Source organism: Otolemur garnettii, unplaced genomic scaffold (genome assembly GCF_000181295.1).
Source record: "Otolemur garnettii isolate 467f Iridium unplaced genomic scaffold, OtoGar3 scaffold00260, whole genome shotgun sequence".
NCBI lineage: Eukaryota > Metazoa > Chordata > Mammalia > Primates > Galagidae > Otolemur > Otolemur garnettii.
Window position 1 is genome coordinate 345,476 of NW_003852655.1, and position 14,639 is coordinate 360,114.

Sequence of the window (14,639 nt, forward strand, 5' to 3'; positions counted from 1 at the left end):
TTGTTGTTTGGCGGGTCCGGGCTGGGGATTCGAACCCGCCACCTTAGGTGTACGTGGCTGGCGCCTTAGCCAGTTGAGCTATAGGCGCCAAGCCTGGAGCGTGAGTCTTGCAAGCCTCCTCCCCAGGAAAAGTTGCTAACAGCACAGCCAGCCAGGTCGCCAGGAGAGAAAAGGCCTCAGACATCTAAGGAAATTCCTTGCTGGCCTCCCATTAACAAGACCTTGCCAATTGAGCTTTGGGTCTGCAGCTAAGTCTAGCCCCTAAAAATAAAGTCTGTTCAATTCATCTGTCCAAATAAAAATGACTGAGGCAAAAATCTTAATCAGTGGAGGTTTATTAAGACAAAGTCAAGGACTTGTCCAGGAAAAAAAACAAACCAAACTATGAATGCTTGTAAGTTTACCTTCCCAGAACTAAAATAAAATCTTAAAGCTCCCCCGACAGCAACTGACTGACTAGACCCCCTCATACCCCAGGGGATCCCTAAAACTGAGTTGCTGGCCGTGAGAAAGGGGATCAGACAAGCCTCCTCATGCCCTTCCCCTCAGAGATGTCCTGTGTCTCACTAACAGGCCTAAGGCTATTCAAGACCTACCCACAGGCCCTAAATATACACAATAAACCACTTAAGTCTTGTCTCTGATTTACAGACCCTTACTTTGGCATTCCTTTTCACTGACTTCCTGGTCTATTAGCAGCTGACTCTTTCAGCCAATTGTCAGCTAAAGAATCTTTAACCCAGGGCGGAGCCTGTGGCTCAAAGGAGTAGGGCCCAGGCCCCATATGCTGGAGATGGCAGGTTCAAACCCAGCCCCCAGCCAAAAACTTAAAAAAAAAAAAAAAAAAAAAAAGAATCTTTAAACCCAAGGGTTGGCACCGGTAGGGCACCAGCCACATACACCAAGGCTGGTGGGTTCAAGCCTGGCCTGGGCCTGCTAAACAATGACAATAACAATAACAAAAGTGGCAGGTTGCCTGTAGTCCCAGCTACTTGGGAGCTAAGGCAAGAGAATCACTTAAGCCCAGGAGTTTGAGGTTGCTGTGAGCTGTGATGCCATGTACTCTACTGAGAGTGACATAGTGAGACTCTATCTCAAAACAAACAAAAAATCTTTAAACCCACCTATCACCTGCAAGCCGCCTCCCCTTCCAGATGTCCTACCTTTTGGGCCAAAACAAATATTATGACCTCACCTGTAATTCCTGTCTCCCTAAAATGTATAAAACCAAACTAACCCCACTGCTGAGAGTCCATGTTCAAGGCTTCTTGAGTGTGGCTACAGGTTATGGTCCTCAAATTTGGCTCAGAATAAACCTCTTGTGTTATTTTATAGAATACGGCTTCTTTTTCATCAACAATGGGATCAATGGATCTAACTAAGGGGTATCTACATAATGAATGCTTCATTTTTCTCTTGTAACATTCACCTGTTATTATGTAAAATATAGAACCTGGGCCTCACAAACAAGTACCCACTTGTCTCACTGCCCACTCTCCTCCTCCTGTATGCCCTGTCCTCTTTATTTTATTTTTATTTTTTGGCAGTTTTTGGCCAGGGCTGGGTTTGAACCCACCACCTCTGGCATATGGGGCCGGCGCCCTACTCCTTTGAGCCACAGGCACTGCCCCCTGTCCCCTTTAAAAACTGAGTTCCTAAATTGCATTTCAGAAAAACTTAGTCACCGATATGTATATGGTTTGTGTTTTTCCTGACCTTGTCCTCAAACTTTGGCATAATAAACCTCCATTGATTAAGATCTTTGCCTCACTTACTTTGCCACTTACATGGCAAAATGGACTTTGCAGATGCAACTAAGTGAAGGATTCTGAGATAGGTTATCTGGCAGGCCCAGTGAAATCCAGTGTCCTTACAAGGAGGGAGGCAGACTAAGGGGTTGGAAAATGGAGGAAGACAGCTGCCAGAAGCTGGACAAGGCAAAGCCACAGATTCTTCCTGACAGCTTGATTTTACTGCCTACAACTCATGATTTTTTTTTTTTTTTCCCCGAGGCAGAGCCTCAAGCTGTTGCCCTGGATAGAGTGCCATGGCATCACAGGTCACAGCAACCTCCAACTCCTGGGCTCAAGCCAGTCTCCCACCTCCACCTCCCAAGTAGCTGGGACTACAGGCACCCACCACAACGCCTGGCTACTTTTTGGTTGCAGCCATCAATGTCCTTTGGCCGGCCCAGGTTGGATTTGAATCCACCAGCTCAGGTGTATGTAGCTGGTGCCTTAGCCACTTGAGCCACAGGTGCCAAGCCCTACAATTCATTTTGGACTTCTGACCTCCAAAAGTGTAAAATTAACAAAGTGGTGGCAATTTTGTTATTGGGGGAATAGGAAACTAATACACTATTGCAACTGCTATAATAATTCTCACTTAAGGATATGTATTCAGTGTAGTTTTTAATGGCCATATCGTGTGCAATTAACTCTACAGGAGGACATTCAAACTGTTTACAGGCTTTCCATCAGGGTAGAAAGGGGCTGAAACTGTCTTTACATTAATAAAGAGGTGCAAGGAGAGAACTGGAGTAAGGGCTCCAAAACTATATTTAGGATGGGTGGCGCCTGTGGCTCAAGGAGTAGGGAGCCGGCCCCATATGCCGGGGGTGGCAGGTTCAAACCCAGACCTGGCCAAAACTGCAAAACCCCCCAACTATATGAAGGAACAAGCCTAGCTAAAAAACGATGATACTTAGCTGCTGTCCATAATTACTACTCTGGAGTCACGTAGCTGGTGGCCATAAAGAGTTTTAGCTTTATGAGTCATCGTCCAGGTCCTGGATTCCAAGGGGCTGGTGACTCACCCAAGCCCCTGAGGTCTAGAGCACGGGACTGAGGGCTCTGCCCTCCCAGCTGTCTTTGAAAACCTTGTCTCCCAAAGTCCCTGGGAGGAGAATTTGAAGAATTCCTCCCACCTGGCCGCTTAGCGCTCTGCGGCATTAAACGTTCTCCCGCCGCCGCAAGCCCGCCGTGAGCCCGCCGTGAGGTGCTCTGGCTCCGTCTGGGCCTGGCAGGTTCCAAGGTCAGACAGCCCTGCGCGGTCCGGGGCTGGAGCGGCGCCCAGTGCTCAAGGTGCCCTGGCCGTTCTCCACCTTCGCCGGCACATTTTACACCTAGCGACAGTGCCCAAGCCCAGGACCCAGAGGTGCTGTTGGGTCCTGGCCTCCGCCCCAGCCGCCGTCCCTGCTGTCTCTGCCGTCCCCTGGGGGCCGCAGACCACCCAGGACTCGCGCGCGCCCTCTGCGCCCCACCTCCGGGATCGAACGTGGCTGCCGTTCCTGGGAGGTCGGGTCTTCGAGAGAACACTACGAGGAGAACGATGCCCCACACCTGACGCCAGCAGGTGCCCCCACACCGCACTCCCGGCGTGCTCCGGGACGGCGCGATGACGCACGGGGAGCGACACGTTAGCTGACGCCCTGCCCTCCCCGCCCGCCCCACCCCGGGGACCCCAGTGTGGAGTCTGCAACTTGGATCACAGTAGCACCCGGCGCACGTGTTCAGGAGGCCTGACCACAGCTGGCGTCGGGGAGGGCTGGCCGCGGGCTGACGCGTCGCCTGAGGGACTGACCTCAAGGCGCCCGACTGGCGGTCACTGGCCTGCAGGCTGAGAGCTACGAGGCGGATTCTGGACCGGCCGAATTGGGCGGTGTCTGCAACGGCGGGGTGGGGCCGGAGTGCGGGGTGATGCCGCGCTGCCTACGCGGCGGGCGGAGTCGGGGCCCTCCGGCCTCCTTCCTGCAAGGTGGGGCAGCGGAACGTGAGCCTGTCACGGGGAGAGACATCCCATAAGCCCCAGAGGGAGGTTTCCGGGTTTGGGGGCGTCTTCTACAGAGAAGGGGGCATCGGGCGAGTAGGGTTGGGTTTCAAAAGGGGTACCCTGCGCGGCCTCGTTTGGGCGGTGTCACGAAAGCTTACGTCCCTGGGACGCACTTATCTGGTGTCAAAAGTTTACGTTAGCAATTTTGATAAAAATATGCTTATATATAAAAAAAGTGCATATATATTATTTTTGTGTGTGTGGTTTTTGACAGGGGCTGGGTTTGAACCCGCCACCTCCGGCATATGGGGCCAGTGCCTTACTTCTTTGAGCCACAGGCGCTGCCCGTTTATATATATTTTTGTTTGTTTTGAGACAGAGTCTCACTCTGTCGCCCTGGATATAGTGTCCTGGCGACATAGCTCACAGCAACCTCAAACTCCTGGGCTCAAGCGATCTCTCCTGCCTCAGCCTCCCAGGTGTGAGCCACCGAGCCAGGCCTGTTTATATTATTTTTCAGTGTTCTTTGATGAACTTTTCTAAAATCAATTATAAGAAGAACTCTACCTAACAAAATCAAATATTTTGACCTGGTTGTACCTTCACATTAACTTGAAATAAATTAACTTTTAAATTAAAAATAAATATTAAGAATAAAAAATAAAATAAAATAAATTCAGGCAATCATCTGTGATGGTCTCTGGCAGGCACTGGGGTCAGCAGAGGGTTGGGGTCGACCAAGACCACGTGGTGCCAGGCAGGCTTCTGGGAGGAGGAGGACAGCAGAGAGGAAGGCCCACCTCCTTTCTGTGGTGCCATTGCTGTTTTTGTGTTTCTTTGTATTTAACTTTTTTTTTTTTTTGCAGTTTTTTTTGGCTGGGGCTGGGTTTGAACATTCCACCTCCAGTACATGGGGCCAGCGCCCTACTCCTTTGAGCCAACAGGGGCTGCCTATGTTTCTTTGTATTTAATGCACACCAAAAGCCAAGGCTTGTTGGAATTATGACTAAAGAGCAGTTTCTAGGCTGGGATTGGTGGACCAAGTTTGTAATTCCAGCACATTGGGAGGATCCCTTGAGGCCTGGAGTTAGAGATCAGTCTCTGAGAGCAAGAGCTCTCGAAATAAAATAAAACCATTTCTGAGCACAGGTTTGATTATGCAAATAAACATTGCCTAGTTCAACATATTAACTTTGTGACTTAGGCTTTGCATGCTTATTCAACAAATGTTACATTTTTGTCTAGCTCACAATTCTCTTAATTTAACATTTTGGCATATGAAATTGGAAACAAGGGGGTTATATGCCAGAGCTGCTCTTTAGCAACTTGTGGAACCTCTGTTACCATTGTCTTTAAAAGAGAAGGTTGGGCCAGTTGCTGAGACTCAGGCCTGCAATCCCTCTGGGAGGCCGAGGCAGGAAGATCACATTTGTCTAGGAGTTTGAGACCAGCCTAAGCAAAAAAGTAATACTCTAACTCCACTAAAACTAGAAAAATTAGCCAGGCATGGTGGGGAATGCCTGTAGTCCCAGCTACTAGGAGGCTGAGGTAAGAAGATTGCTCAAGCCCAGAGTTTGAGGTTGCTATGAGGATGACGCCACAGCACTATAGCTTGGGTGATAAAGTGAGGCTGTGTCAAGAAAAAGAAAAAGAAAAGCATGCTGCAAAACCAAAATGATTTTGATTTAGAATCTGGATGTGAGGTTTAGAATTCATCCTTGGGCTGGGTGTGCTTATAATCCCAGCACTTGGGAGGCCGATAAGGGTGGATTGCCTGAGCTCAAAGGTTGGAGACTAGCCTGAACCGGAGTGAGACCTCATCTCTAAAAATAGCTGAGTGTTGAGGTGGGCAGCTGTAGTCCCAGCTATTTGGGAGGCTGAAGCAAGAGAATCACTTAAGCCCAGGAGTTTGAGGTTTCTGTAAGCTATGATGCTTCAGCATTCTACCAAGGGCGACAAGTGAGACTCAGTCTCAAAAAACAATAAAAAATAAATTAAAAAGGCTCGGCGCTCATAGCTCATTGGTTACGGTGCCAGTCACATACATGGAGGCTGGTGGGTTCGAACCCAGCCCAGGCCAGTTAAACAACAATGACAACTGCAACAAAAAATAGCTGGGTGTTGTGTTGGGCACGTGTAGTCCCAGCTACTTGGGAGGCTGAGGCAAGAGAATCACTTAAGCCCAAGAGCTTGAGGTTGCTGAGAGCTGTGATGCCACAGCACTTTACAAGGGCAACATAATAAGCCTCTGTCTCAAAAAAGAAAATATATTGGGTAGCACCTGTGGCTCAAAGGAGTAGGGTGCAGGCCCCATATACTGGAGGTGGCAGGTTCAAACCTGGCCCTGGTCAAAAAAAAATATGTTCCTTAAAAATATCTTATTTTATTTTATTTATTTTGAGACAGAGTCTCACTTCGTCACTCTGGGTAGAGTGCTGTGGGGTCATAGTTCACAGCAGCCTCAAATTCTTGGGTTCCAGAGATCTTCCTGGGATCAGGCATGGTGGCTCACACCTGTAATCCTAGCACTCTGGGAGGCCATGGTAGGTAGATTGTCTGAGCTCAGGAGTTGGAGACCAGAATGAGTAAGAGTAAGACCCTGTCTCTTTAAAAAATATATATGTTGTGGCAGACGTTGTGGCTGGCACCTATAGTCCCAGCTACTCAGGAGGCTGAGGCAAGAGGATCACTTAAGCCCAAGAGTTTGTGGTTGTTGTGAGCTATGATGCCATGGCACCCTATGGAGGGCAACAAAATGAGACTGACTCTGTCTCAAAAAAAAAAAAGTCCTCTCGCCTCAACTTCCCAAGTAGCTGGGACTATAAGTGCCCATCACAATGGCTGGCTAGTTTTTCCACATTTAGTAGAGAAGAGATCTTGCTCTTGCTCAGATTGGTCTCACACTCCTGAGCCCAACTGATCCTCCCACTTCAGCCTTCCAGAGGGCTGGAATTACCAGTGTGAACCACTTTACCTTGCCTGTTTTGAACTTTATGTAAAAGAAATCATGAGTGCACATTCTTTTTCGTGTCTGATTTCTTCTCAACATTTATGTGATGCTCATCCACTTCATTGAGACTAGCAGTAGTCAGTTCAGTCTCCAGTACACCATGATGTATTTATTTACCTGTTATATCCTAGTGAACATTTAGGTATTTCTATCTTTTGGCTATTATAAAAAACATTGCTTTGTATGGACGTTCTTGTGTGTGTTTTTGCTAAATGTGGTGGGCATTTCTGGCTGGATGTATACCTAAGAATAGGAGTGGAATTGCTGAGTGATAGAGGAGTACGTGTATGTTCAGTTTTTTTGTTTGGGGAGCAAGGTTCTGGTGACCTCATAAAATGAGTTGGGAATTGTATCCCCATTTTCTGGAAGAGATAATAATATTGGCATTCATTATTTCTTCTTCTTCATTTTTTTAGAGACAGAGTCTCACTTTGTCACCCTCAGTAGAGTGCCATGGCGTCACAGCTCATAGCAACCTCCAGCTCTAGGGCTTAGGTGATTCTCTTGCCTCAGCCTCCCAAGTAGCTGAGACTACAGACACCCGTCACAACGCCTGGCTATTTTTTTGTCGTTGCAGTTTGGCTGGAGCTGAATTTGAACCCGCCACCCTTGGTATATGGGGCCAATGCCCAACTCACTGAGCCACAGGGGTGGACCAAATTTAATTAATTTATTTTGTTGTTGTTGCAGTTTGGCCAGGGCCGGATTCAATCTTGCCACCCTTGGTATATGGGGCCAGTGCCCTACTCACTGAGCCACAGGCGCCACCCTTACATTCATTATTTCTTAAATGTTTTGTAGAACCAATTTAGTTTTTTTCTTTGTAGGAAGGTTTTATATCATGGATTCTATTTCTTTAACAGTTCTAGAACTATGCAGATTTTTCTATTTCTTCCTATGATGGTTTTTGTAAGTTGTATTTTTAGAGATTTGTACTTTTCCACTGTATTTTCAAAATGTTTGGAATAAAGCTTTTCATAATATCCTGGTTTTAAAAAAAATTATCTGTTGTATCTGTAGTGATTTCCCCTTTTCATACCCAATACTGATTTTATGTTAATTTTTTTTTTTTTTTGAGAATCTCACTATGTCACTCTATATAGAGTACTGTGGCGTCACAGCTCACAGCAGCCTCAAACTCTTGGGATGAGCGATTCTCTTGCCTCAGCCACCCGAGTAGCTGGGACTATAGGTGCCCAACACAACGCCTAGCTATTTTTAGAGATGAGGTCTTGCTCTGGCTCAGTCTGGTCTCAAACTCATGAGCCCAAGCAGTCCACCCATCTCAGCCTCCCAGAGTGCTAGGATTACAGAAGTGAGCCCCCACACCCAGCTGTTGTATCTTTAATATCTCACTAGTGTCTGCTCTTTATTTCATGTTTCCTTCTAGTTTTAGGGATTTCACTTCTTATGTCAATTCTTTTTTTTTTTTTTTTTTGAGACAGAGTCTTAATCTGTCACCCTGGGTAGAGTGCCATGGCATCACAGCTCATAGCAACCTCCAATTCCTGGGCTCAAGTGATTCTCTTGCCTCCACCTCCCAAGTAGCTGGAACTACAGGTTCCTGCCACAATGCCCGGCTGGCTATTTTTTGGTTGTAGCCGTCATTGTCATTTGGCTGCCTGGGCTGGATTTGAACCCGCCAGCTCAGGTGTATGTGGCTGGCACCTTAGCCACTTGAGTCACAGGCACTGAGCCCTTATGTCAGTTCTTGAAATGGATGCTTAGATCACTGATATTCTCTTGTCTGTACATATACATTAATATAATTAATAATTCCCTTTCTACTTCTGACAAGCATTGATTTGTGATTTACTTTTAACATTAAGTTCAAAAAAGTTTTTTTAAAAGAAAGAGTCTTGGGCAGCACTGGTGGCTCAATGAGTAGGACGCTGGCCCCATATACCGAGGGTGGCGGTTTCAAACCCGGCCCTGGCCAAACTGCAACAAAAAAAAAAAAAAAAAAAAAAAAAAGAAAGAAAGAAAGAGTCTTGCTCTGTCAGTCGTGTTGGAGTATAGTGGTGAGATCAAAGCTGGGATCCTGGGCTCAAGGGATCCTCCTGCCTCAGTCTCCCAAGTAGCTAGGGTTACAGGCATGTGCCACCACACCTGGCTTATTTATTTATTTATTACTATTTTTGGAGATGGGGCCTTGCTACGTTGTCCAGCTTGGTTTTAAATGCCTGGCCTTGAGCAATCCTCCTGTGTCAGTCTCCCAAGGTGCTAGCACCACAGGTATAAGCCACTTTGCCTGGCCTTTGTCTATTTTAATCCCCACCATGGCGTCCTGGGTTTTATTTTATGCAGCTAGTATTCATGTAGAATTTTGTTGCTCTTCATTCTGACATCTTGAAACTTCCATCAGGGCTGTCTTTTTTCTCCTTCCTGGAGAATATCTTTTAGTATTTCATTTGCAATGAATTTACTGGTGACAGATTTTGCTAGTTTGTATCCCCTTTATTTTTGAAGGATATCTTTACTGGGTATAGAATTATAAATCGGCAGTTATTTCTGTGTGTGTATTTCTGCCATGGAAAGGTTGGCAGTCATTTCTGTCAGCATTTTGAGGATGCCGTTCCGTTGTCTTTTGGCTTCCATCATTTCTGTCAGTCAGCGGGGTGCAGGAGGACATTGGGGGTTAGTCAGGCCATTCTGATCACAGGAGCAGTGTGGTGAGGGCTGAGACTGCCATGGAGGCCAGTTAGGGGCTTGGCAGGGGCTAGTGCAGAGATGGTAGAAGAATTGCAGGGGAGACGGGGCCAAGCCCCTGGGTGGGACGTTGTGGGGAGTCAGATGGGCCAAGGGTATTGCAGAGCTTTATGGGGGTGTGAGCTGGGACTTAGCAGCCACAGGCACAAGTCATGGGGCGTGGCGATGCTGTAGGGGAGACAGAGAGGCTCTAGCCAGGGGTTCTCAAACTTTTTAAACAGAGGGCCAGTTCACTGTCCCTCAGACCATTGGAGGGCCAGACTATAGTTTAAAAGGACAGGCAGTGGCTAAGCAGGACAGGCAGCAGCAGCAAAAACACCCAGCGGGCGGGATAAATGTCCTCGGCAGGCCGCATGTGGCCTGTAGGCCATAGTTTGAGGATGCCTGCTAGGCTCTTGGAGGCAGAAAGAATGTGGCATATGTATAGCAGAGCCAGTGAGGAAGGGCTTCGAGCCCTAGCCTTCCTCCTTTACCAGTGTCAGGGCCTGTCACTTAGGGGAACACCCAAAGGCTTGTCATCTCACTCTAGGCCAGAGGTGGCCACAGCAGAGTAGCAGCTAAGGGTGTCAGGGGTGCTATTTCTGCTGCTACTGAGGCTGCTGGACAGTCATGGCAGCCTCAGCCCTTGGTGCTGCCCAGGTGGAGAGAGGTGGGCCCCACCTGCCTCCCTGCTGGCTTTAGTGAGCCCCCAGCAAGCTCTCTGTGGGGAAGAGCAGCACTCTTCCACAAGCATGGCCTTATCCCCTCAGAGCCCACATGGATACACATGGACCACATTTCTTTTTAATTTGATTTTAATTTAAAGTTTTTTTGTTTTTTTCTAGACAGTTTCATCATGGGCTTTAAGTGATTCTCTTGCCTCAGCCTCCCATGTAGCTAGGACTATAGGCACCCACCATAACACTTGGCTATTTTTTTATTATAGTTGTAATTGTAGGGCAGGCGTGGGTTGGGTTTGAACACATCAGCTCTAGTGTATGTGGCTAGCACCTTAGCTGTTGAGCTACAGGCACTAAGCCAGTATTTTTTTTTAAAGGCACAGGCCTCTTTCTTGGTGCAAAGTCATTGCAGGGGTCCCTGCCCTTCACAGAGTGAAGTGGATGCACTTTTTTTTTGAGACAGAGTCTCAAAGCTGTTGCCCAAAATAGAGTGCTGTGGTGTCATAGCTCACAGCAACCTCCAACTCTTGGGCTCAAGCAATTCTTTTGCCTCAGTTTTTCTCTTTTTAATAGAGATGGGGGTCTTGCTTTTGCTTAAGCTGGTCTCAAACTTGTGAGCTCCAGCAGTCCACCTGCCTCGGCCTCCCAGGGTGCTAGGATTACAGGTGTGAGCCACGGAGCCCAGCCTGGATACACTTTTTGATGAAAGATTTCAGAGGCACCTGTAGGATGGAGGGTGAGCAGCTTTGCGGTGAGGCCACCCAGACATCCAGGCAAGTCCTGCAGGGCCTGGCAAGCTGAGCCTGTCATGGAGCTTGAGTTTTTTCCCCGGGAACAGGAGATCAGTTAGGCAGTCATGGCAGGTTGGACTTCCTGCCATGGGGGAGAGGAGAAGGGTTCTTGATGTTTTGAAGAGACAGTTGATTCAACCTGGTGATGGTTGGCTGTCAGGTGGGGGAAAGAAAAACTCCCCAAATTTTAGCTTTTTTCTTTTCTTTGTTCTTTGAAACAGAGTCTCAAACTGTTGCCCTAGGTAGAGTGCCATGGAGTCATAGCTCACAGGAACTTCAAATTCTTGGATTCAAGCAATCCTCATGCCTCAGTTTTTCTCTTTTTAGTAGAGATAGGGGTAGTACTTTTGCTCAAGCTCGTCTCAAACTCGTGAGCTCAAGCAATCCACGTGCCTTGGCCTCCCAGAGTCCTAGGATTACAGGCATGAGCCACCATGTCCAACCCCCCAATTTTAGCTTGAATAGCTAAGAATATAGAGCAATAAACTAAGACTTCCCTCGGCCTTTGGGGTTGGTATTTTTGGCATAATTTGGGAATGCCCATGATACTTCCAGACATTTGCCATCTAGGCTTTGGGAACAACTATAGGCCAATCACAACCTGGTATGTGTTTGACGCTGTGGGGAGAAGCCCCAGAGCCAAAGCCCAGGCAGATGCCAGTGTCCATAGCTAGCAGGGAAGGGAAAGCCTATCAGGACCAGCTACATTGGCATGGGAGCCTGAGGCAGGTGTGGCAGAAGACTCACTGTGAAGCCAGTGGGCTCAGTGCCACTCAGAGGACCCTGACAGTGGGTTCTATTATCTTATGTTGTTGTGAGATGTGCCACATTAAATAACTTTAGCCCAGTTAGTCTGTGGGCAGTCTGGTACCACCTCTGTCTATGTCCCTTCTAGACAGGAGGATGGCAGCTGAGGGTGTCCAGCTCCTCTGGGAATCCAGCCCTTCATGGGTGGATGGACGCTGGCAACACTGCAGTGAGTGAGGACGTCTCCTTCCTGACTTGGGCAAACATGGAGGCCACCTTCTTTTGCTGCTATAAGTTTAGTTCTTAAAGAACTGAAGGAAAATACCAGTAGATTAACAACTGTATGCTCATTTGAGAGAAAAACTCAGTTAAATTCAAGTGAGGTAGAGGAAGGGCTGGGTAGACCTACACCCCGCAGACACACTGTACAGGCCGCCACAGCTGCTGGCTGTGTCCAATGGTGCTCTGGATTCATCCTCCTGTGTGACCTCAAGTTCCTGACTTGCTTCTCCCTGTTTCCTTCCTCTCCCCACTTCTGGTGACCACCATTCTACTGTGTTTCTATGGATTCGACTTTTTTTTATAAAAGAAAATGTGTGTGCACACTCATGGTAAGGTGTTAGTCCACCTTAAAAAAGAAGGAAATCCCGTCAGTCTGGATGGGCCTAGAACACATCATGCTGAGTGAAAGAAGCCAGACCCAGAATCACAGGCCACATCCTGCACAGCCCAATGCTCACAGCAGAGAGTGGGGTGCTACTACCAGGGCTGCGCAGGCAGGGCGAGAAGTGCTGGCCAGAGGCACTAAGTTTCAGCCACATGTGGTAGGTAAGTTCTGGAGACCCACTTCAGGCAGCAAGGTGGTGTTTGTTTTGTGCCTCAAATTTGCTAGGAGCATTAGATCCTAAACATTCTCACCACACACACACACACACACACACACGGACTATGAAATGCTGGATGTCATTATTGTGAGTTTTTCACAGTGTAGACATAGATTGAATCATCAAAACCAGACATATGGGACCAGACAGTAGGCCAAGCAGAGGGGCCTGTGTGCCTGTCGGGCCCCACACAGTGTGTGCAGGTGTGTACGGGTGTGTAAGGTATGTACACACATGCTGGTGTGCCAGTCAGCTAGAGTTTTACTATCCCAATTTCTTTGCATCTCTGTCTTTTTCACGGAAGCATCACTGACGGCTCTCCAGGGGGCAGGTGTGGGTGTAACTCCATGCGTCTAAACCTGTTTGGGACCCTGTGATGCCTTCTGGCAGTTTCATGGAGTCATCCCTCTTCGCTCCCTCCCTGCCCTTCTACCCTCCCACCCACATATGCAGAATGTGTGTAAAGATCGTTTTTAATATTTGTTACCAAAATAGGATCCCACTATACCCATTTCTCTCTATCTACATTTCACTACACCTAAAGCCTCAGGGAAGTTTCTGCAGGGCACTGCCCTGGCTATAATCTCGTCTTTGCAGCAGGTATTACTTTTTAATATTGGCTTCCAATTTGTTAGGATTTTTAAAATTCTTTTGGTTGGGCACAGTGGCTCACACATGTAATCCCAGCACTCTGGGAGGCTGAGGCAGGTGGATTACTTGAGTTCAGGAGTTTGAAACCACCCTGAGCAAGAGTAAGACCTTGTCTCTGCGAAAAGCAGGAAAAACTAACTGGGCATTGTGGTGGACACCTGTAGTCCCAGCCACTTGGAAGGCTGAGGCAGGCGGGTCCCTTGGTCTGGGAGTTTTAGGTTGCTGTGAGCTATGGCAGCACAGCACTCTACTCAGGGTGACAGAGTGAGACTCTGTCTTAAAAAAAAAAAAAGAAAGGATTTTCTTTTTTTTGTTAATGTGCACACAAATTCATTACTTTATTAAAATTTTTTTTCCAGTGGTGACATCTTATTTATTTATTTATTAAATCATAGCTGTGTACATTAATGTAATCATGGGATACAATATGCTGGTTTTATTTACAATTTGACATGTTTTCATCAAACTGGTTAACATAGCCTTCATGGCATTTTCTTAGTTATTGTGTTAAGACATTTATATTCTACACCTAGTAAATTTCACATGTACCCTTGTAAGTTGACGGTAGGTGTAGTCCCACCAGAAAGGATTTTCTTTTTGCCACTACAGTCTATCATGCACATAGATGTATATATGTATTTGTTTACATTCGCTTTTTTCCCACTAATTTGAAGGTTAATTGATATTACCTAATGCTATTTTTTAAAAAACTGCAAAAAAAAATTGCATTGGAGAACAATGTTTAAGAATACACGGCAGTACAGTGAGCTCCATAGAGACAGCACCGGGGCAAGTGACAGCTGGACGGGCAATGGATGACTCTGTGCCTTGCGGAGGAAAAATAACTAAACATGGGCAAAGGAGATCCTAAGAAACCGAGAGGCAGAATATCATTGTATACATTCTTTGTGCAAACTTGTCTGGAGGAGCACAAGAGGAAGCACCCAGATGCTTCAGTCAACTTCTCAGAGTTTTCTAAGAAGTGCTCAGAGAGGTGGAAGACCATGTCTGCTAAAGAGAAAGGAAAATTTGAAGATATGGCAAAGGCGGACAAGGCCCATTATGAAAGAGAAATGAAAATCTATATCCCTGCTAAAGGGGAAACAAAAAAGAAGTTCAAGGATCCCAATGCACCCAAGAGGCCTCCTTCAGCCTTTTTCTTGTTCTGTTCTGAGTATCACCCAAATATCAAAGGAGAACATCCCGGCCTATCCATTGGTGATGTTGCTAAAAGCTGGGAGAGATGTGGAATAACACTGCTGCGGGTGACAAGCAGCCTGAGGAAAAGAAGGCTGCAAAGCTGAAGGAAAATTACGAAAAAGATATCGCTGCATACTGAGCTAAAGGAAAGCCTGATGCAGCGAAAAAGGGAGTCCTCAAAGCTGAAAAAAGCAAGAAAAAGAAGGAAGATGAGGAA

General features: G+C 47.1%; 1 protein-coding gene and 1 pseudogene across 1 annotated transcript in view; one reads left to right on the top strand and one right to left on the bottom strand.

Moving 5' to 3' along the window:
• The window catches only part of RNH1 (ribonuclease/angiogenin inhibitor 1), a 12,834-nt gene extending 9,484 nt beyond the window's left edge, over positions 1-3,350 (bottom strand). The window contains exon 1 of the mRNA XM_012813353.2: positions 2,816-3,350. Coding sequence (XP_012668807.2) covers positions 2,816-2,951 — 136 coding nt within the window. The 5' untranslated portion in view covers positions 2,952-3,350. The remainder of the gene's footprint in view (positions 1-2,815) is intronic.
• A 10,723-nt stretch (positions 3,351-14,073) lies between these two features.
• LOC100945339 lies at positions 14,074-14,639 on the top strand (annotated as a pseudogene).